Source organism: Castor canadensis, chromosome 4 (genome assembly GCF_047511655.1).
Source record: "Castor canadensis chromosome 4, mCasCan1.hap1v2, whole genome shotgun sequence".
Classification (NCBI taxonomy): domain Eukaryota; kingdom Metazoa; phylum Chordata; class Mammalia; order Rodentia; family Castoridae; genus Castor; species Castor canadensis.
In genome coordinates, this window is record NC_133389.1 from 8,950,584 (window position 1) to 8,974,055 (window position 23,472).

At 35.4% G+C, this 23,472-nt stretch overlaps 1 protein-coding gene across 1 annotated transcript in view; it reads right to left on the minus strand.

The window, feature by feature from the left end:
* Positions 1-23,472, minus strand: part of Dok6 (docking protein 6) — a 485,956-nt gene that overhangs the window by 282,365 nt on the left and 180,119 nt on the right. The window contains exon 3 of the mRNA XM_074069662.1: positions 11,510-11,624. Within this exon, the coding sequence (XP_073925763.1) occupies positions 11,510-11,624 (115 nt within the window). The remainder of the gene's footprint in view (positions 1-11,509; positions 11,625-23,472) is intronic.

Below are 23,472 nucleotides of genomic sequence, written 5' to 3' on the forward strand. Positions count from 1 at the left end.
AATTAGATCCATGTCTTTTACCCTGTGTAAGTATCAACTCAAAGTGAATTAAGGACCTTAATATAAGACCTGAAAGTTTGAAACTAGTACAGGAAAGACCAGGAAATACACTTGAACAAACAGGCATAGGCGATGAGTTCCTAAATAGAGCACAAATGGCTCAGCAACTAAGAGAAAAGATTGACAAATGGGATTGCACGAAACTAAAACGTTTCTGTAAAATAAAAGAAATGGTCACCATACTGAAGAGGCAGCCCACAGAATGGGAGAAAGTTTTTGCTAGCTATATATATGAGAAGGGATTGATAACCAGAATATACAGGGAGCTCAAAAAACTAAATTCCCCCTAAATCAATGACCCAAATGAAGAAATGGGCAAATGAACTGAAGTTTTTCAAAGGAGAAGTCCCCATAGCTGAAAAACACATGAAAGTAATGCTCACCATCCTTGGCCATAAAGGAAATGCAAATCAAAATGATAAGATTCCACCTCATTCCTGTTAGAATGGCTACCATCAAGAACACAAGCAACATCAAGTATTGGCAAAGACGTTGGGCAAAAGGAACCCTCATACAGTTGGTGGGAATGTAAGCTAGTGCAACCACTATGGAAAACAGTATGGTGGCTCCTCAAAAAACTAAAAATAGAACAGCCATATGATCCAGCAATATCAGTTCTAGAGATATACCTGATGGAATGTAAGTCAGGTTACAATAAAGACACCAGCACATCTATGTTTATTGCAGCACTGTTCACAATAGCTAAGCTATGGAAACAACCCAGATGGACCACAATGCAACTGATGAATGGATTAAAAAAAAGATTAACTATATCTCTATATATCTGTTTTATTCAGCCATAATTAATAATGACAACATATGGTTTGAAGGTAAATGGATACAATTGGAGGACATCATGTTAAGTGAAGTAAGCCAGGATCAGAAATACAAAAATCATGTTTTCTCTTATATGTAGGAGAAGACACAATACAAATATAAGCAATATTATGAAAACAGGTTACAATAAGGGGAGGTCACTAATGGGAGAGGGAGGGTAAAAGAGGGAAGTTAAGAAGGTGAATATGGTTGATGTGCTTTCTATACAAGTATGAATATAGAATTTTTAAACCTATTAGAGAACAAGAGGGCAGAACAGGTTTAGCCCAGAGGTGGGGGAAGAGGAGGTGGCCCAAACAATGAACACACGTGTAAGTAAATGTAAAATACAATTAAATAAAATTTAAAAAAGAATTTTAAAATCAAAATCACCATAAAAAGGGGACTAAGGTAGAAAGAACAAAAACAAAGGCCATGAACCAGTTTGAGTTATAATACATACATATATATATGTATATACACATATATGTATATATGGAAATGTCACAAGGAAACTCTCTGTAGAGCTATCTTAAATAAACAAAAATGCTTTTTTTTCAAAAATGGAGGACAGGAAGGTAAAATAGGTCCTGCCTGTGGGTTGGTATCAGTGGGTGGGGGAGGATATAGGGAAAGGGTGTAAGAGGGTGAATGTAGAAATACTATGTACTCATGTATAGTAATGGAAAAATAAAACCTGTTGAAACTATTTCAGGAATGGGGGAAAGAGGGCAACAAGAGAACGATGGAGGGGGTAAATTCAACTACGATATATTGTAAGAACTCTTGTAAATGTCACAGTGTAACCTCAAGACATCAATACTATAATAAAAAATTATAAAAGGTAACTACAAAGCAAAAGAAAAAGAGACAGAAAAGAAATATGTTATCTGCTTTTTTTTTTCAATATGGATACCTGTCATTTCTTTCTCTTGACTAATTACTTGGGTAGATTTGAAGTGTTGATAGCAGGCATTCTTGCCTTGTCCAAAATCACAGGAAAATCTTTCAGTTTTTCCTCCATTGGTTATGATGTTATAGAATGTTTATAAATTGGCATTATTTTGTTGATGTAAATTCCTTCTATACTTATTTTGTTGAGAGTTTTTGTCTTCTCATATTATAATAATCTTATACATATTTATAAACATTTCACTGCATTTAGATAGTGCATCAACTTGGGCACAATTGACACTTGGCATCCTAAGTCATGAACACAATATAGCTCTCAATTTATTTAGATTCTTTCTGACTCATTTCATCTGGTTTTGGGGATTTTTCAGCACACATAAGCTATGCTTGTTTTGTTAGACTTACACCTAAGGATTTTCCTTATTTAGTGATTGTAAATTATATTGAACTTCTAATTTCAGTATCTTCATGTTTATTGCTAGCATAAAGAAGTGCAACTGATAATTAATGTTGATATTTATCCTGTGAGCTTTATGAGTTTCCTTTTTAGCTGCAAGAGTTTTGATCACCCCTCAACCTCCCAGACCCCTTAGGACAATCCTTCCTTCATCAATTAAACAGTCTCATTTCCACTCTACATGTCTTTTAATCTCTTTCCTGGCACACTGTGAACACTAGCGCCTTCAGTGCTATGGTGCATGGCAGTGCTAGGGTAGCATTGCTCAAACTTGTTTCCCATTTTAAGGAAAGAGAATTTAGTTTTCCACACTTCAATGTTGCCTTAAGTTTCCATAATTACTCTTGATCAAGTTGTCTCCTATATTCTTTCTTCCCTGATAGTTCTTTTTCTGAATGTGTTTGAATTTGTCAAATACTTTTTCTACATCAATGGTATTATTGATCACAAGCATTTTCTTTTTTATACTATTAGTAGGATTGAGTGCATTGTTTTCAGGTATCAAAAATTATAGTAATACCTTTTAGTTTTTGTTCTATTTCATTTTTGAGGTCATCCACTTACATAAATGATGCAATCCTACATTTAATTATAATTTACACTTAAGGGGAGACCTTGTAATTAAAAAATAACATACCATTGTGTTAAAGGAATATGAATTTAATAATTTGCATTAGATCTTAAGTAAGGACTTGGGCAAGTAGCCTAACTGTTACGAACATGGGATTAGAGTCAAAGCACCTGTTATTTTCTTTGGTTAAATGAAGAGCATTGACTCCCATGGTGTTGCAGGGAGGAACTGATGCACAAATACAATCACTACTCAATTTTATTCTAGCAGTACTTGGCAAGCGCTTTACCACTTGAGCCATGCCTGTAGCCCTTTTTGCTTTAGTTATTTTTTCAGATAGGGTCTCACACTTTCGCCCAGACAAGCTTCAGACCTTGAATTCCCTACTTCTGCTTCTCTAGTATCTGAGATTATAGGTGTGATCCATTGCACTCAGCTCATTTACTCCTCTAATAGCAGCATTATATGAAGGCTTTAGTAAGTCGTCTTGCTACTTTTTTCTTATAGTTCTGTACGTTTGAAAAGTACACACAGGTCCTGACATTGAAAACTTACTTGATTTTTTGATAACTCTGAAATTAAGGAAGAGGAAAAAAAGACTGTCTCCCAACATAGGCCTCATAAAACTGCAAGGATGTTATTGAGATTCTCCATCCTGGGGCAGTGGTGTAAATACCCTCTCAGAGAGATGAGAAGCAATATTCCTTTGATTAAACTATTGAAAAAGAGTTTCTGGTCATTTCTTGCCAATTCCTTTAAGTATTTAATAATCTACTCAATGTCTGCTTGATACACAATTTTCTCAGTAAATAAAGTTTTAGCAACATGTATGGACTACTGCACAGGTTTCCCATGATTCATGTATAAGTAATAAATAGCAACACAACACTCTAGGCAGAGCAAGCAAAATGTATTTAGGGTCAACAGTGGCCAGGTTTTGTTATATGAAATCCATGTCAAGGGGTAGACCATCATGTGACATCTGCATTTTCCCTGCAAATGTGCAATGAGTTTACCAGCAGCACTGCTGAGAAAACCATGCAAAACACGGATGATTATTTCAGTTGTCAATTGAAAAGCCTTCTAGAATTGCCCTATAGGGGGTGCTCAGTACATTAAAAGAACATGTGGTAGGGTCAGCTAACCTGAGTAATCCCCTACACTGAGAAATGGCAACTTCATGACCATAGTAAGCATCTAACATTTCCTACCATGATGCAATGATTTCAGTATTGTCAGCTGCATTGTTAAGAATTCATTCATATCACTTGGTCATCTTAAAACCATACAATGATAGGATGGTGTCACAGTTTAATTTTTCAACACAATTTATTGCAAGACCCAATTTTCTTTACTAAACTTGGATCCTTTAAAACACCCTACATTTCCATTATACTTGAGTGTAGTTCATTGATATGTTTTTAATGCCACTTTCACATAATTTGTTTTAAATTTCTTTTATTCATATGTGCATACAATGTTTGGGTCATTTCTCCTCCATTCCCCAAGCCCCTTCCTTTTCTTCCAATCTCTTGGATTGTAATCCCATACTATTTCATCCTTATTGTTCAAATTGTTCCCGATTGGAAACCTCTTGTATCTATCTATCTATCCATCTATTTATTTATTTATTAGTATTTCCTTATTTTTTGGCTCTGCAAGATGCTCTGAGTTCATCTTGTGCATTTCCTGCCTCAGTTCGAGAATCAGCCACATCTCCAAGAAGCCTTGATTTCTCTTGCTAGAAATCCACATGTGGATGCTAGGTGTGCTTGGGAATTTGTTTTATAATTCTTAGTCCTTATGACTTTCCTATAAATTTTAAAATGCACATATAAAGTCTTCTCAGCCAGGTATGTGCTTTCTTTGTGCCCAGCCACATATACAGATGCTCTGACGGCAGCCTGAGGACCTGTGGGGCTGGGTACCACTTGCCTTGTGTCAGTTAGCTTCCCTGAGCACTCTGGTGCTATGTTGCTCATAGTTGAACAACATTCCTCAGGGCATGTTTCAGAATTTCAGAACAACATTCCTCAGGTCATATCTAGATGCACAGGACTGATGAATGTGACTTATGTGCAGAAGAGTTTCTGAGTTAAGGTAGAAATATCAGTACATTATGGAGATGAACATTTAAGACCTAAGCACTAGATTAGATTTCATGTGAATATGATAATCATGTAGTGTTTAAATAATACATAGTTATTAAAACACCTTTAAGTATCAGAATAGAAAGAAAAATTTTATTTCCATTTGACATGGCATATATCCTGTTATCCATGGGTGGACAATAATCAGGTGGTATCAAGAAAAACATCCCAAAGCAGGAAAGATATTGAGGAAGAAATGCATTCTCCCCAACTTTTTGGAATATAAAAGTAGGAAAGGCAACAGTGTCATATGGTTTACAGTATTATCAGGCCTAGTTTTTTTTATTTTTTCAGAAAAACTGGTAAGTTGGAGTGAATGATAACAATTTAAATTAAAAAAGAACCATTTGTGTGAATACATTAAATTATACTAAATATAGAGAGTAACACTGATTTAACTCCACACAATGAAACCCTTAAACAACTAAGAAAACTAGATGACAGGAATGACCATATACTTACTAATACTAACACTGAATGTTAATGGACTTAATTCCCCCATCAAAAGACACCGATTGGCAAACTGGATTAAAAAAGAAGATCTAACAATCTGTTGTTTACAGGAGACCTATCTCATCGATAGAAACAAATACTGGCTTAGGGTGAAAGGCTGGGAGAAGATTTACCAAGCTAACAGACCCCAAAAACAGGCAGGAGTAACAATACTGATCTTGGACAAAGTAGACTTCAAACCTACATTGATCAAATGAGATAAAGAAGGACACTCCATACTAATAAAAGGGGAAATAGACCAAAAGGAAATAACAATTATCAACCTATATGCGCACAATGTCAAGGGGCCCAATTTTATCAAACATACTCTGAAAAACCTAAAAACATATATAGACTTCAACACAGTGGTAGTGTGAGACTTTAATACTTCCCTATCACCAATAGATAGGTCATCCAAACAAAAAATCAATAAGGAAATCTTAGACCTAAATCACACCATAGATCAAATGGACCTAGGTGATGTATACAGAATATTTCATCCGACCACACACCATACACATTCTTCTCAGCAGCCCACAGAGCCTTCTCCAAAATTGATCATATCCTAGGGCACAAAACAAGCCTCAGCAAATATAAGAAAATAAAAATAATACCATACATTCTATCTGACCACAATGCATTAAAACTAGAACTCAACAACAAAAACAACATTAAAAAACATGCCAACAGTTGGAAGCTGAACAACACATTGTTCAATGATCAATGTGTCATTGACGAAATAAAGAGGAAATTAAAAGGTTCCTGGAATTTAATGAAAATGAAAACATAACCTACTGGAACCTATGGCACACAGCAAAGACAGTTGTGAGAGGAAAGTTTATAGCCATGAGTGCATATATTAAAAGGACAGAAAGATCTCAAATCAATGACCTAATGCTACATCTCAAACTCCTAGAAAAACAAGAACAAGCAAAACCCAAAACAAGCAGAAGGAGAGAAATAATAAAAATTAGGGACGAAATCAATGAAATAGTAAGAACAACAACAAAACATACAAAGAATCAATGAAACAAAAAGCTGGTTCTTTGAAAAAACAAATAAGATTGTTCAGACCCCTGGCAAACCTGACTAAAATGAGGAGAGAAAGAACCCAAATCAGTAAAATCAGAAATGCAAAAGGGGAGATAACAACAAACAAAATGGAAATCCAGGAAAGCATCAGAGACTACTTTGAAAACCTATATTCTAATAAATTTGAAAATGTTGAGGAAATGGACAGATTTCTAGATACATATGATCATCTTAAACTGAACCAAGAGGACATTAACTACCTGAATAGATCTATAGCACAAAATGAAATTGAAGCAGCAATAAAGAGTATCCCAAAATAGAAAAGTCCAGGACCTGATAGATTTTCTGCTGAATTCTCTCAGACCTTTAAAGAAGAACTAATACCTACCCTCCTTAAACTGTTCCATAAAATAAAAAGGAAGGAAAGCTAACTCATTTTATGAATCCAGTATTACACTCATCCAAAAAACAGACAAAGACACTTTCAAAAAGGATAACTGTAGGGCAATTTCCTTAATGAACAATGCAAAAATCCTCAATAAAATATTAGCAAACCAAATCCAACAACACATCAGAAAAATCATCCACCATGACCAAGTCGGCTTCATCCCAGGGATGCAGGGCTGGTTCAACATACGTAAATCTATAAATGTAATACAGCACATCAATAGAAGTAAAGACAAAAACCACTTGATCACCTCAATAGATGCAGAAAAAGCCTTTGACAAGATCCAACACCACTTCATGATAAAAGCTCTAAGAAAACTAGGAATAGAAGGAAAATACTTCAACATCATAAAGGCTATATACGACAAACCTACAGCCAACATTATATTTAACAATGAAAGACTGAAACCATTTCCCCTAAAATCAGGAATGAGACAAGGGTGTCTACTATCCCCAATCCTATTCAACATAGTACTGGAATTTCTAGTCAGAGAAATTAGGCAAGAAGAAGAAATAAAAGGAATACAAATAGGTAAAGAAACTGTCAAAATATACCTATTTGCAAATGATGTGATCCTATACCTTAAAGACCCAAAATACTGCCCCAAAACTCCTAGACACCATTAACAGCTACAGCAAGGTGGCAGGATACAAAATCAACTTACAAAAATCATTAGCTTTTCTATACACCAAGAACGAACAAACTGAGAAAGAGTATATTTTCATATATTCCATTTACAATAGTCTCAAGAAAAAAATCAAACACCTAGGAATAAAATTAACAAAAGATGTGAATGACCTCTACAAGGAGAAGTACAAATTCCTGAATAAAGAGATTGAGGAAGACTACAGAAGGTGGAGAGATCGCCCATGCTCATGGATTGGTAGAATCCATGAGCTATACTACTTAAAGCAATCTACATGTTTAATGCAATTCTGATCAAAATCCCAATGACATTCATCACAGAGATTGAAAAATCTATCCTAAAGTTTATTTGGAAACATAAGAGACTGTGAATAGTCAAAGCAATAGTCAGCAAAAAGAACAATGTTGGAGGTATCACAATATCCGACTTCAAACTATATTACAAAGCAATAGCAATAAAAACAGCATGGTAGTGGCACCAAAACAAACATGAAGGCCAGTGGAACAGAATAGAGGACCCGGATATGAACACACACAACTCTGCCCAAATTGTCTTTGACAAAGGCACTAAAAATATACGATGGAGAAAAGACAGCTTCTTCAACAATGTTGTTGGGAAAAGTGGTTATCCGTCTTCAAAAAACTGAAACTACATCCATGTTTATCACCCTGCACTAGTACCAACTCAAAATGGATCAAGGATCTTAATATCAGACCCGAATCTCTAAAGTTGGTACAGGAAAGAATGGGAAGCACTCTGGAAGTAATAGGCAAGGACTTCCTTAATAGAACCCCAGAAGCTCAGCAACTAAGAGAAAGGATAGACAAATGGGACTTCATAAAATTAAAAAGCTTCTGCACAACAAAAGAAATGGTCTCTAAACTGAAGAGACCACCCACAGAGTGGGAGAAAATATTTGCCAACTATACTGATAGTATAGGCAAAGGACTGATAACCAGAATAAACAGGGAGTTTAAAAAACTAAACTCCTCTAAAATCAATGAAGCAATAAAGAAATGGGCAAGTGAACTAAACAGAACTTTCCAAAAGAAGAACTTCAAATGGCTAAAAAACACATGAAAAAATGCCCACCATCTCTGGCCATAAGGAAATGCAAATCAAAACCACACTAAGATTCCACCTCACCCTTGTTAGAATAGCCATCATCAAAAACACCACTAACAACAGGTGTTGGTGAGTATGTGAAAAAAGGAATCCTAATACACTGCTGGTGGGAATGCAAGCTGGTGCAACCATCTGGAAAAAAATTTGGAGGCTTCTTAAAAATCTGAGCATAGACCTGCCATATGATCCAGCAATCCCACTCCTGGGGATATACCCAAAGAAATGTGACACAGGTTACTCCAGAGGCACCTGCACACCCATGTTTATTGCAGCGCTATTCACAATAGCCAAGTTATGGAAACAGCCAAGATGCCCCACCACTGACGAATGGATCAAGAAAATGTGGTATTTATACACAATGGAGTTTTACTCAGCCATGAAGAAAGAAATCTTATCATTTTCAGGTAAATGGAAGGAACTGGAGAACATCATCCTGAGCGAGGTTAGCCAGGCTCAGAAGACCAAAATTCGCATGTCCTCCCTCATATGCGGACTTTAGATTTAGGGCAAACGCAGCAATGTAGTTGGACTTGGGAGCACACATGGGAGGTATGGGGATAGGCAGAAAACCCAAAACATGAAAGTGTTTGATGTCCCCACTCCAGAGGAACTAATACAGAAACCTTAAAGAGACAGAGGTCAATATGGGAAGGGAATCAGGAACAGTGTAAAGATCAGTTAGAGATGAATCAACTTGGGTTGTAACACATTTGTACACGAAAGCAATGGTAGGAATATTTCTCTATAGCTGTCCTTATCTCAACTAGCAAAAACGCTTTGTCTTCCTTATTATGCCTATGTCTTTTCTTCAACAAAATTAGAGATAAGGGTTCTGCCTGGAAGCTGCGGGGATGAGGGAGAGAGGAGAGGGTGGGGAACAAGCAGTGGTGGGGGGGAGAAATGGCCCAAACAATGTATGCACATTTGAGTAAATGAATAAAAAAACTGGTATATTGAAATGAATGATAACAATTTAAATCCAAAAAAATTCAATTTGTGGGAATACATTAAATTATATTAAATAATATTTTTATTGTTATCTCAGTATAAATAAGAATGAAAAAGCAATAATATCTTGAATAATTAAATAATTGAAAGCATATGAATTTTAGGTCATTTCTCCAAAGGAAATCTATATGAATTATTTTTATATTATATATTTATTCACACAATGTGTATTATGTTTTATTATTTTGTAATTTTTTCTGACCAGTTACCTCACAAATTATCTTATTTTGAATAATTTAAGACTTTCAGCTGTGTTTTTATTTTTTTAATTTTTAATTTTGTTGTTTTTACATTTGCTCTTCTTTGTATACATTGTTTGGGCCACCTCCCCCCCATATACATATTTGTTATATACAAATATATTATATGCATATATTATATAAATATACATATATATTATATACAGATATATATTTTGTCTATGTTATACAAAACATAAAATTTTGTATTTTATATTTTTTAAACAAATATAATTAAATGTCTTTTTTCTGAAATAAGCGTTCAATGTCATTTAAATATCCTTGACAGTGTCATTATTATTTAAAAGATGTAAAAGAATAGTGAAAGTTAAAACAATGAGAATTATCTTTTACTTTTTGAAAATTAGTTTTCTGGTTGTTGTTGGTTTAAACACGAGACTTTAATATTATTTATTTAGGCACTCAAAGAAAATAAAGTGGTTAGACAGTTTTAAAAGAATGACCAAGAAGGCAGACAATTGCATAATGGTATACGAATAAGGTTGAGGCAGGTTCTATGACAAAATGGGCATTTATATTACCAATTAACAGACTTCTTTACAACTCCAAAATGTCTAGTCTGAATGATGAGTTGAGGTCCGATGTCAAGTGAAGAAAAATATACCGGAAAGACTGATGGACAAAGGCAATCAAGGAAAGAGAAGCATTTATAAATTCTAGTCTGATTTAGCAAAAGTAAGATAAGTGTAAGTAAGGAGATGGTAGAAATTTTAGTTAGGCAAAGTGTCTTTATTAGTTTTACAGTAATATACCTTGGTATTAATTATATCTATAAACTTAACTATACAAAACCAGAGGGTTTGTTTTCCCTTTAAAAGATAAAACCTCTCCTAAAGTCTTCACTATTATTTTACATTCAAATCCTTTAAGCCCTTGGTGTCTTTTGTTAATGTCCCTTATAAAACATATACACATGTTAAAATGTATATAACATAAAATGACAAGCCAATACCAATATATGATGCAGTATGGGATTTCCAGCAGGAAAAATACTGCACGCTTTAACTACAAGCTGCTGGTGTCTCAAAAATGTCAGAGTGCTTTCTGAACTGGCATGCTGAAATACAGTCTGAAATGTAGCTACGTGTAGCACCGAGAATCTCTAAAAGCAGCAAATTCAAAGTTCGTTTTGAAGCATCTTATTAGGCTGTGGTTTGCCATGCCTTTGTGTGGCAGCAGTATCATTGCAATACCAAAAGCCTGCAGCTATACTCCACAAAATAACAGAATATAAGCCACGTGTTCACCTTAGACAGCATCTCCTAGGTACTGTTTACTTAATTCTCAAAGCTTGAACAGAAACCTCAAGTGTCCTCAGACCAACATGGAGGAAAATCCAGACACAGACAGGTAACAATAAGAACTTGAAATATCTGTGGAAATCAATATGTTGACCATCTTACTGGAGTCTCCCTAGTACATTCTCATTACAATAAGCCATGCTATTCAGATATGCATCGTGTTCTGTTAGGGTCACTGCCTCAGAAACAACTCAGTTTCCTCAAGCTGTAGATGGGCCCGTAATTGCTTACCTGACTCACAGGCAAATGTCTTCGACGTTTCGTCATGAAAGATAATTGCCACTGCATGCTTCTTCGTTTCTCGAGGCAGTCTGGTTATATTTTTGATGTTGTGCAGTTCAGTTACCTTAAAAAGAAAAGTGTTTTTTAACTTAGTGTAAAGAATATGCACTGCTCTTGTGTACTTATGCAAGAGATCAGTCATCACTGCCTTAGACCACTGTATTAATTTATAATTAACTCTTGCAAAAATAGTAAAGAAAAAACCAAATGTCTTGTATTATGTCCTCAATTTTGGTCACGGTTTATATTGTTTGCTTTTTTTTTAATAGTCTAAAGATTAAATAAAATAATTCCAACTTTTATTAAAGTGCAGCTCCACCAAACAATACCAGTTGTAGGACAAAGAATTCTCCTTAAATATCTGTAGAATATTGACTGGATTTGGTGTCTCCTCTGATCTCTCTTCTGACTCCTGTCTATTGGGCTTCCAATAAGACAAGAGCCATGAGACAATTGATATCTGCCTATTGGCAAAGTTCAAGTTTTATTTTTGGGAGCTCCAATCATTTAAAGAAAAGATTAGTTTTGTTTTTTTGGTAGTAGTGGAGATCAAACTCAGGGATTCATGCTTTCTAGGAAGTAAAGTAAAGTTTTGGAATTCAGATATTGATCATTTTTACCAGCACAAATATAAAGCATCCAGTACTAATGAGTGTTGCATCTCTGGCATGAGCAGAACTGGAAGAAGTTTAGAATGAGATTTCAGCCCAAAGAGGAGGTGATGATGTATGCTGTACTTTCTTCTATTTGGAATAGCCACATCACTACTTGTGCAAAAGGCACCTTCTGATGTTTGTAGCATCTTTCAGATTATGGGCCTCATTGTATGTTATGCCAAACACATATTTTCCTAACAACTTGATGTGAGTTGATATTAGCATCATTCTTGTGTGATAGATTAGAAGGCTGATGAGCAGAGGGAGCAAACATTCCAAACATTGCACAACCTAATAAGTGGAGGCACCAGAACTGATATAGATGTTGACTGTGCTTCCTGAGTCCTCCAAAAGTTGGGTCTCTCCAGTGGGCCTAAGTAGCGTTCTTGTTAACAAGAGTCCTGGTCTTGACTTGTTTGAGCAACAATCAATGCTTTTACTCAATCACACATGATGATTTAGCTGCAGATGAAGGATATTGCTGACGACAAAATACCTTGTTCTGTTCAAAAACTACAGTGCCCTACTAAAATCACAATCATTAAGCTGTGTTCAAGTAAAGGAATATGTACAGGTATATTTCATATATGTTTAAAATTTTGGTCCTCATTTTTGAAGCTGGTAACTCTGATATTGATTAGGCTATGACAGTATAGATAAAAGGATCAACTCATGGTCAAAAACTGTACTCATATCATATAAAATAATATGTGTGAAGTACAATTGTGTAGCTGCAGTTTTAAGAGCTAAATGTCACTTGCCACTCATCCTTCTAAAATCTTCAGTGGCCTAGATGTATACCCTTGTGAAAGAGAAAGTCCATTACTCAGGGTTGCCAGTAAGCTGTCTGGAGCAGCCCTTTCATTTTCTGTTGCATTCCAAGAAAATTAGTTTTGATATAACCCTTATTTATATTTGTTTATCTTTCTGCTAGTCATCTCACTTAAGATTATGGAGAGGATGAGCCAATAATCATATGTACATTCCACATTACATATAGAATGTCATAATGAAACCCCCTGTATAACTATTATAAATTAACAAAAATGTCTAATATTGTTTACTCATGTATGAAAATGTAAAAATGAGACATGTTGAAACTATTCCAGGAATGGGGGGCATAAAGGAGAATAATGGAAGGGGTGAATTTAACTACTATATATTTTAAGAATTTTTGTAAATGTCACAATGTATCCCAAGTACAACAATAATATGACAATAAAAAATTCCCAGAAAAATGAAGGTAATAAGATAAATCAGGTCTTTTTGGGCATGTGTACCAGTGGGAGGGAGGAGGCATGAGAAAAGGATGAAGGAAGGTGAATATGGAAATATCTTCTGTGTGAAAATAGAACGAACCTATTGAAATTGTTCTAAGAAGTGTGTGTGTGTGTGTGTGTGTGTGTGGAATAAAAGAGAAAGGGGGATGAATCTAATTAAGGTGAATTCAACTATGATACATTTTAAGAACTTTTGTAAATGTCAATGCCACAATGTACCCCCAGCACAATAAAGAAAAGATAAAAGCACTTATGTACGTAACAATGCCCCCTTGTACAACAAAAATATGTTGATCATAAATAAAAAATAAAAATAAAATAAAAACAGAAAAAAAGATTACCATGAAGGATTAAAATGGGTAACATCAGTGATTTTAAGTATAATAGACTAAAAAGTTTGTTTTGTAAATAGATGCATATATATATATATAAAGCACCTATCTATCATCTATCATTTATCTATTGTCCTTATCATCTATCTAGCTAGTATCTGTCTATACTTTTATCTGTAAATACTAATTTCCTCCTCAGGAAAGAAGAAATATAACAGCTTCTTTTAGTTTCTGAGGATACGTGTCCTATGGAGAAAGATGAGTTTGTCTTTTCCAAACAACGACTCCTGTATTATATTTTAAGCACATTGAAGCATGTTCTCAAGTAAAGTTTAACTTTTGAATTTTAAATGATTTGATAATTGGCTCAAGTAATGTTTAAGTCAAATTTTACTCTAACACAGTAAATTGAAGTTATGTTTGGGAAGTAGTGAAGAGGTCTGATAGAGATGAACCAATTTGGGTTGTAATACACATGTGCATGGAAGCAACACTAGGAATTTCTCTGTATAGCTGTTTTTATCTCAAGCTAGCAAAACTGCTATGTCTTTCTTATTATCGCTTATGTTTTCTCTTCAACAAAATTGGAGAACAGGTTCTGCCAGGAAGTGAGGGTTGGGGGAGAGGGAGGGATTGGAGGACAGGGGGAAAGATGGCCCAAACATTGTATGCACATATGAATAAATGAATAAACAATAAAAAAAGAAAAAGATATTATTTTGAAGTGCTAGTAATCTTATCTAAACAAAAGACCCTGCAAAATTGAGTCAAAAAACAATGATATGTGCTACTGAATGAGGAATTAATGTCAAAAGGGGAGTATAAAAGTGAAATTTTGCTATAAGTTTACATTATATAAAATAAGTATCTGTACAAAACAATATCATGAAAACATTTATAATCTTGCTTGTGGGCCTTTCCCAAACAGTTTTGTTTACAAATGTAAGGGAATTAGAATAGATAATGTGAATTCTATAATTTTTGTAACCTCATAACAAAAATCAACAAAATAAACTAATAGATAGCCTTGCAAAATGCAGCAGGTGCTGGAGACTGTCTAACTTCAGCGCCTTAGGCAATCTGACAGCTGATGCAGTTCAAACAAAGTATTTGCTCTTCTGTAAAATTTACATGTAGAAATTCAGGCAGCCTCTCCAAGCAGTCTCCATTCCTGTGGCTGTCAGAATAATTCAGGCTTTTTGTTGTGGATCAACTGTGTGGTGCCATCACCTCTTTAAGAAATTAAAGGTATGCCAAGAAGGAAAGTTCCAATGTGGAGTATAAAATTCTGCTTTAAGAATACTTTGAATCACAAAAATTCAGGTTACGACCTGGTATATTTGAATCTCTTAAACTTATTTCCAGTCTCAATACCATAAGGATTTACCATCCTGGAGGAAACTGTACTTACATGAGTGCAACTTTTAAAATAATTTCTAAAATGTCTTACAATAAAAATACTTTCATTAAGTTAAAAGATATCATCATGACAGAAAGTAATTATCAACATCTACTAAGACTGTGAAACCTAGGCTCTTTTCAATAGTAAAACTAGCAAATTATTTTATCACTTAAGAATTCATTATGTATTTCTAAAAATTGATTTTTACATGGCTATAAAAGCACAAAATATTGATTAAAGTTTAGTGAGATCCTGGAAATTAATTATTTTAAATAAACATGAAGTTAACAGAATTGAACCAAGGGAAAAATTACCTGGAAATAATTCAGGTTGTTGAAATCCATCTCAGTAAGTGCCATAATCAACAATTTAAAATATTACTGTTTGATATGTGACAGAATTAACACTTAAATATAAACATGCCTAAATGAGGACTTTGCTAACTGATGCTATTTCATATTTCTTCAAAGAAGCAATTCCCAAGGAATTCATGGTGTTAACTACAGAGGAGTCAAAAATGAAAGATGTACTTTTTTCTGCAGAACTTTACCTCTTAGTTGGCATAAAAAGATTAAATATGACAGTGATAAACCCCCTGAAAGAAGGAAAAATAGGTGAGAGAGCTGAGAGATAAAAGAGCTCTATTTTAATTTATGAGTTCTGCAACCACCTTGTGGACATGACACTTGGATTTCAAATAATAAAGAAAAAGGGAAAAACAAAGCAATTGCCAAATCTTACTGTTATGTGACTTCATTCTTATAAAGTTATATTTGTTAAGGATTATCAAGAGATATTAGAAAGATACTATTAAATATATATATATATATATACATATTTGCAGTACTAGAGTTTGAACTCAGGGCCTTCACCTTGAGCCACTCCACCAGCCCTTTTTTGTGATGGGGTTTTTCAAGATAGGGTCTCACAAACTATTTGCCCAGGCTGGCTTCAAACCAGGATCCTCCTGATCGCTGCCTCCTGAGTGGCTCAGATTACAGGTATGAGGCACCGGCACCTGACTATTTATACATTTAAAAATAATAATGAACTTATTTTATGCTAAAAGAAGTAGCATTTTAAAATAAAACTAGTATACCAAACTGGCACGAATATGTTTACATTTTTACAAAACACTTAAATGTCTGGTTTACTAGAAGACAGCCTGGTACTCTTATCTGATTCTGAATTCAGTCAGTTGTAGTTGCTTTGATTAAGCATCTGAAGGGAGTAAGGACTCATCTAGATACACAAGGGTTTTAATGGAAAAAATAATTTAAGAGCATTTTCAGTCAGTTGTGGTTTTTCCTCTTGGATTCTATCTCACATTTCCTAAATCTGACAGATGTTCTCCTGTAGAGTATTGTAAAAGGAATCTGACACCATATCATATAGTTTCCCACTCTCTTACATTAAAATCCATGGGCTGATTTCAATTTTTAATGTATTTTTTACCCATGATGCCTTTCAATCATTGTGGTCTGGTCATTGGGAAGACATTGATTCATGGAGTTATGAAATACCAACAATTTCATCATACAACATAAAAATTCACAACTATCACCCTTGAGTGCCCTGGAAGATTCCATAAGTTTTGAAAAGTTGTCAAGCTCAAGAATGCAGATACAAGTTTCTTAAACTTAATTCTCACTTGAACCCTTGAGTTTTCCCATTTTCAGTAACACCCCCAGTTGTTTGCCTTGAAGATGGGATGGCTCGGTTCCCTTTTGAGAAAATACCTGACAGATCCCAAAGATGCAATTAACCAACATCTGTCTGCTGCTTGGTACTTCCTTAAAACAGGTGTTCTCTCTCTTTTCAAAAAGAATTGTTTTTTTTCTTTTTTCTTTTTGTAGTACAGGGGATTACTATCACTGACCTACAACACCCTTGCCCCAAATTTTTACCTATCTATTTTCTTTTTCTTTTTGGTGGTACTGTGGTTGGATCTCAGGAAAAATGGTATCTGTTGAAAAGATTTCAGGAATGGGGGGGAAGGAGTAATAAAGGAGATGGTGGAGGGGGTGAATTCAAGTATGATTTATTTGTTATATTAAATGACACACGTACCCCCACTAGCATAACTATATATATATATATATATATATATATAATGGTTTTTTTTGAAAAAAGCAATTTTGTCTGCCACTTCAAGGATCATCATACCAGCACTGGAAGGAGCTTATTTTTCCTCATTTCTGTTTTGGAGTGAGCTTTCTCCCTCCCTTGTTATTACTGAACCTAACTGTGCTTAACTGGGGGCTACTGGAGATTCAGAAAAGATACAGGATAGACAGAGAGACAGAAAGTGGGGTCAGGTATGTTGGGTGCTCGGGTGGAGATGCACAACCTTCATTGCTTTTCTCTATTATTCTCTTCATTTTACTCTGATGCTTCTCTCTGTCTTTATTCTTCAAGGCCTTACTCCTTTGCAGTTCTCTAAAACCTTGCTTCTGAAGTCTTCTTTAAAATCTTGCTTAAAACCTCTTTCCTTAGACTTGCTCCATCCCATGTTTTCTCTTAGCTATTCCTTAGCGTAATGGCTTTTAAAGTCTTTTGCCCCTAGGCTTGCACTGTCCCATCTCGCTTTAGTTTTCTTAAAGTCTCCGTGGTTAGACTTGCAAACAACAGCCATGCCTAAAAACTGCATATGCATAACTCTTAAAGTCTCTGTCCTCTATCTTGCACTGTCCCGTGTTCTCTTTTGCTTTCCTTTAGCGTAGCTTTTCTAAGGCCTATATATAAAGTTCTTTCTTTGGCTTAGCTTTTCTAAAGCCTATGTTAGAGTTCTTTCTTTGGCTTTCTTTTCTAAGGCCTATGTTAAAGTTCTCAGTGCAGACTTTCTATCAACCCCTCTTTAGCTTTTCTTTTCCCTTCAGCAATTTCCCTTTAGCAAGTCTTTTCCTTTCAGTAATTCTTTTCCCTTCCAAAAGCTTCCCACACCAAAAAGTCCAAAGCAAAAAGCCAAAAGCCAAAAACCCAAAGCAAAAAGCCAAAGTCCCTGTCTTCCTTCAGTGGGTCTTTTATAAACAGTGGTGAACAGGGTAGAGCAGTGACTCTGGTGGAGGGGCTTGACATTGTAACAGGAGAAACCTGCGTTCCTGCTTCTCCGAAGGCAAACAACTTAGTTGAAGCAGCTGTTCTGCTTCTGGGGCTGTAACAATCTTGGAAAAGCAGGTGAGCTGCTTCTTGCCTTGCTTGTGTCCAGTTCTCATAGGCTTTCCATAATCCACTCTCCACACAGCACTCCTGGAAATGCCCAGGGCAGATCAGCAGGAGGCACTGGTGCTCTGAGAGCTTCCCGTGTTGTCAGCATAGATCCATACCTTGAAGTCTAGGTTTAGGAAAGTTAATATCTTTACTGCTGCAACAAGGCTATTCTTGTGAAGTGAAAATAGAATTGACATTTTTATTTGTTTGGTATTTATGCAGGCAGCTGCATGATTGTAAAAAGTACAGTGTCTGCTACTGTTATTGGGAGATACTACCTTGACTACAGTTTTGCCTACTGTTGCTTTTATAGCAAGACAGAGTGAAAGCGAAAGCAAGTGGAAAAGACAAGTACCATATTGCATTTATTGATTTTTTTTGTTGCTATTTATTTGGCAGTACTGGGTTAGGGTTTCACACCTGCTTAGCAAGGTAAACCACTTGAATCACACTCCTAGCCTCCCTTTTAAAGTTAGTTTTTGTCATATTACTGTACTGGGGGTACATTGTGACATTTACAAAAGTTCTTCAAGGTATCATACTTGAATTCACCCCCTCCATCATTCTTCATTACCCCTCCCTCCACCCACTCCTAGCACAGTTTCAACAGGTCTCATTTTTCCATTTTCATACATGAGTACACAGTATTTCCACCACATTCATTCTCCTACACCATTCCTTACATCCTCCCCCCCCCCACGGGTGCCAACCCCCAGACAGTATCTGTTTTATCTACTGTTCTCCGTTTTTGAAAAAAGGCATTTTTGTTTGTGTAAGAGAACTATTCAGGGAGTTTTCTTGTGACATTTCCAGGTATATATGTATTATAATTGGAATTGGTTCATGCCCTCTATTTTTCACCTTTCTACCTTAATCCCTTTTCATGGCAGTTTCAACAGGTTTGAAAATTCTGTATTCATTCATGTGTAGAAAGTACATCAGCCATATTTTGAACAGTGTGTCACGCTTTCCCATTGCATTGGCCTTGGAGTGTGATTTCTCCTACCTCTGCCTCCTTCATAGTTGGCATTACAAACCTGTGCCACCATGCCCAGTTTATTATTTGAGATAATCTTGTTAATTTTTTTTTTTTTGCTTAAATCACGATCCTTCTTTCTTCTCTTCCCAAGTAGCTGGGATGACAGGTGCAAGCTCCACATCTAGCATGGCTGTTCTTTTTGTGGACTACTCTAGGATGCATTGTTCCATATACAGCTCTCTCCCACATCCACAACACCTGTTCTATCATAAAGGGTTTTTGATTCTGCTTCTTGAACATTCTCCCACTCATTACTTTCTCTCCACAACTTCATGACTCATCTAACTCCCCCCCCATTTTTCCATTTATGCTCACATCAACCCACACACTGCTCACCTTTCATGATCTTGTTCTCACTGTCTCCAGACTCATATTTCTAAACGAAATTTGCAGCCATTCCCACTGGGAGCTTAAAACCACTTAATGACACCTTAAAAAATTAAGTTCTCACTCTCCAGTAAGGACCTGAAGACTTTTAATGATTTAGTTCTTATCTGCACACCTAACCTCATCTTTTTCCACTCCAACTCTGAACATAAGTTCCATCCATATAGCAAATCCCTAAATAGAAAGCATGCTATGTAAAGGTTATTCAGCCTTTCATTTTGTAAGCTTCTTGATGTCCCCTGTTCCTACATTTTTCCCCCAATCTCACAGTTGCTCTTCAAGACCCATGGACAGGTCTTTCTGACTTGTGCGGTCAGTAACTTGTTCCCATTTGAATGTTTCTCTCAAGACCTTGGCATTTGATTTGAACTCAGTTGTCTTCTTCATTCAATATGAACCCTGCTTGTATTATTCTCTTTATTTTTGGCAGTACTGGGGTTTGAACTCAGTGTTTTGCACTTTCCAGGAAGGTGCACTACTGTTTGAGTCACACCTTCAGTCCTTTTTTCTGTGGCTGTTTTGGTGATAGGGTTTCCCTTTTTGCCCAGGCCAGCCTGGACAGTGATCCTCCTATTTTATGCTTCCTGATGTTGCTGAGTTGGCAGGCAGGTATCATACACCCAGCTTTTTTCTATTCTGATAGGGTCTCACAAACTTTTTTGCCTAGGCTTGCCTGGGACCACAATCTTCCTGATCTCAGTCTCACATTTACTTGAGCAGTACATGCCATCACACCCAGCTATTGGCTGATATGGGGTCTCACTAACATTTTGCCCAGGATGACCTCAGCTGCCATTCTCCCTATCTCTGCCTCCCAAGTAGCTAGGATTACAGATGTGAGTCACTGATATTGATTCCTGTTTGTCTTTGTCTACTAGACTCAGTAGGTAAGTAAAGATAGGTATTCTTCTATTAACTCATGCCATTTATTCATTAATTCCTCCCAGGTCTAGACTTTAACATAGGGTTTAATTAGTTTTAGCATGTGTTCTTGACAGTGAAGACCATTAGGAATTCACAAACTGATTATTTGTTTGAAATTTTATAGCAGAAAAAAGACTAAAGAATAGAATTCTTTTTCATGGCTGTATACTAGGAGAGGGAGGGCATACTTAGATATTGTAGGAGTTATAAATGAATGGAAGACCAAACAGCAGAGAGAGGAACTTGTTCTTGGAGTTCATTATGTTATTCATGTTATGCATCTCTCCCCTTAGCCTAGCTGTGCAAATTGAAGTAAATAACAGCACCTGTGCAGATCTTACCCTCCAAAGTCACATTTACACAGCTTAATACATACAAGAATGGGTGAAAAAGTATATTTAGTGAAATTATTATGACAGCATCTCTTAGCAATTTGCTTCAAGACCATCGAAAGTAGATATCTACCCACTTAAGTGCTCAATTTTTTTTGCTAACCTAATTATCATTTGAAAGGAAAAGAAAATTAGTTTAGATTTTTTTCAACTAGATTCAAATGAATTAGGACATAAATTGTACTCTTCTTTCTCATTAATCTTGCTAATAATTTTTATTAATTATGGTACTTTGATAATCATATATAGTTGATTTAACTAAGAAAGCTTTGAGCTTTTGAGTATAAAATAATAGATTTTAGGAGCAAGTTTATTAAAACTTTATTAGAATAGAGCATATTGACTTTCCAGTAAGAGAAGACAGAATTTTGATGATTTGTTATTACCATTATTATCACATTTACTATGTGCCGGTCTCCCTCTGTGTTTGACTCCTAGACTTTCATAATAATAATTTAAATATTTGCATTATTTCATGTATTGTAGACTTAATGGTTAGGTGATAAATTTTGCATAGAAATTTTATTAACATTTCCTTTCAACAAAATTCACATCAATTTTCCAGTAGCTGCTTCATTATTCTTGCCTCTTATTGTTGATAAAAATGAATATGCCTTATTGAAAAAATTCAATATAATTCATTCTTAAAGTCATCTATGATGGATGATGTGCTCTGACACAGGCCTCCCATGGGTCACTATTTGTCCATCCCATGTGTTCATTATCAATAATTACAAGTTTAATCATTTATGCCTCTGGCAGGTATGAAGTCTCCCAAATATTAAACCATATTATGGAGTATATCATCTAGAAATAAGTATGGGTAAAGTTATATTAGAATTGACATTAACTACAGCTGGCCCTCTGTGTCTATGTGTTCTGCATCTGGGACTCAATCAATTACAGAACAAAAAATTAGAGAAAGGTAATTATATCTTTATTAAACATCTAAAGATGTTCTTGTCATCACTTCCTACACCATACAATCCAACTACTTACATACCATTTACATAATAGTAGATATTATAAGTAAGCTAGAGGTGATTTAAAGAATATGGTGTATAGCAGAATATGCACAGGCTACATGCAAACACAAGCTTGCCTCATATGACAAACTTGAACACCTGCATATTTTGGTATTTTTAGTGGAGCTAGTTCTCCAACAGTACTGAGGGACGACTGTTTGGTTATCACTGATGACTGGGACTCAGCTTCCAGTTCCAGTTCCTGCATTGTCAAGAATCTAATTTTATTCAGTTATTCTCCCCTCTATCATGTAGTCCTTGTACTTTGGTGGGAACCTCCTCAGACTTAGTAAAGGTAGAACTTACTCTTTTAAGGGTAATAGTCTCATGGCTAATGGGATGTGAACCCAAATATCTTAGTGGTTTTGATAAGTGTTTTCTGATGAAGTCAGTCTTCTTCTCTAGTGGAGTTTCATTGTTTGGATGTCATAACTACAAATGTTACAGCTGCCATTCTGAGAAAGATGAGGCCACCCTAAGGATGGCACAACACAGGTGGAGAACACAAACACAAACCCAAGAAGTCCTCATTTTTAATTATTGAGCAAGTGTTACTGAATCAACCAGCCCTTGAAACTAGTTTTTCCTTTTTTATGAACATGTTATAATATATGACAATTTACCTTTGAAATCTGAGTTTGGAGTTTTTGACTTGCAGTCCAAAACATTCAGATGAATAAAGCAAATTTAGAGCTGATCTTTCTTCACTTTATAAATGGGGAAATGGCTGTCAGATTTGAGTGGCAAAGACACAGGTAAAATCATGGTCAAAGGTACACGTTTCTTGTTTCTCAGGCTAGCACATTTTGCATCAATTTATACAACTGTCTTTTCCCTGAAAGTCATGTGGTTCAGCAGCAGCAAAGAAGTAATTTCTTAAGAAGAAATTACCATGGGAAAGAAAATTCAATTAAAGGAGGACTCAAATTGTAGAGATGATGGAAGGGAACTAGGGTTACCTTAGTACATATTAATACTAAATTATTTTGAGATTTTATAGTATAAAACATAAATATAGTGTATACTTGGGACTGAAAAATGCAGAAATTACTACATAGAGACATAGTCACTAAAAAAGGAAATCTATGCTCACCCTCTGCTATATATATGTAAGTTCATCATGCCTAATATGATTAGCTGACTACAATATTGCCTTTGCTTTGAAAGCCACAGCTTTATTACACGTATTAACAGATACTAGTCAGCTACTCTGGTTTTGCTTAGCAGATATACAAAAATTAAATTTCTTCATTATTATAGTGGAT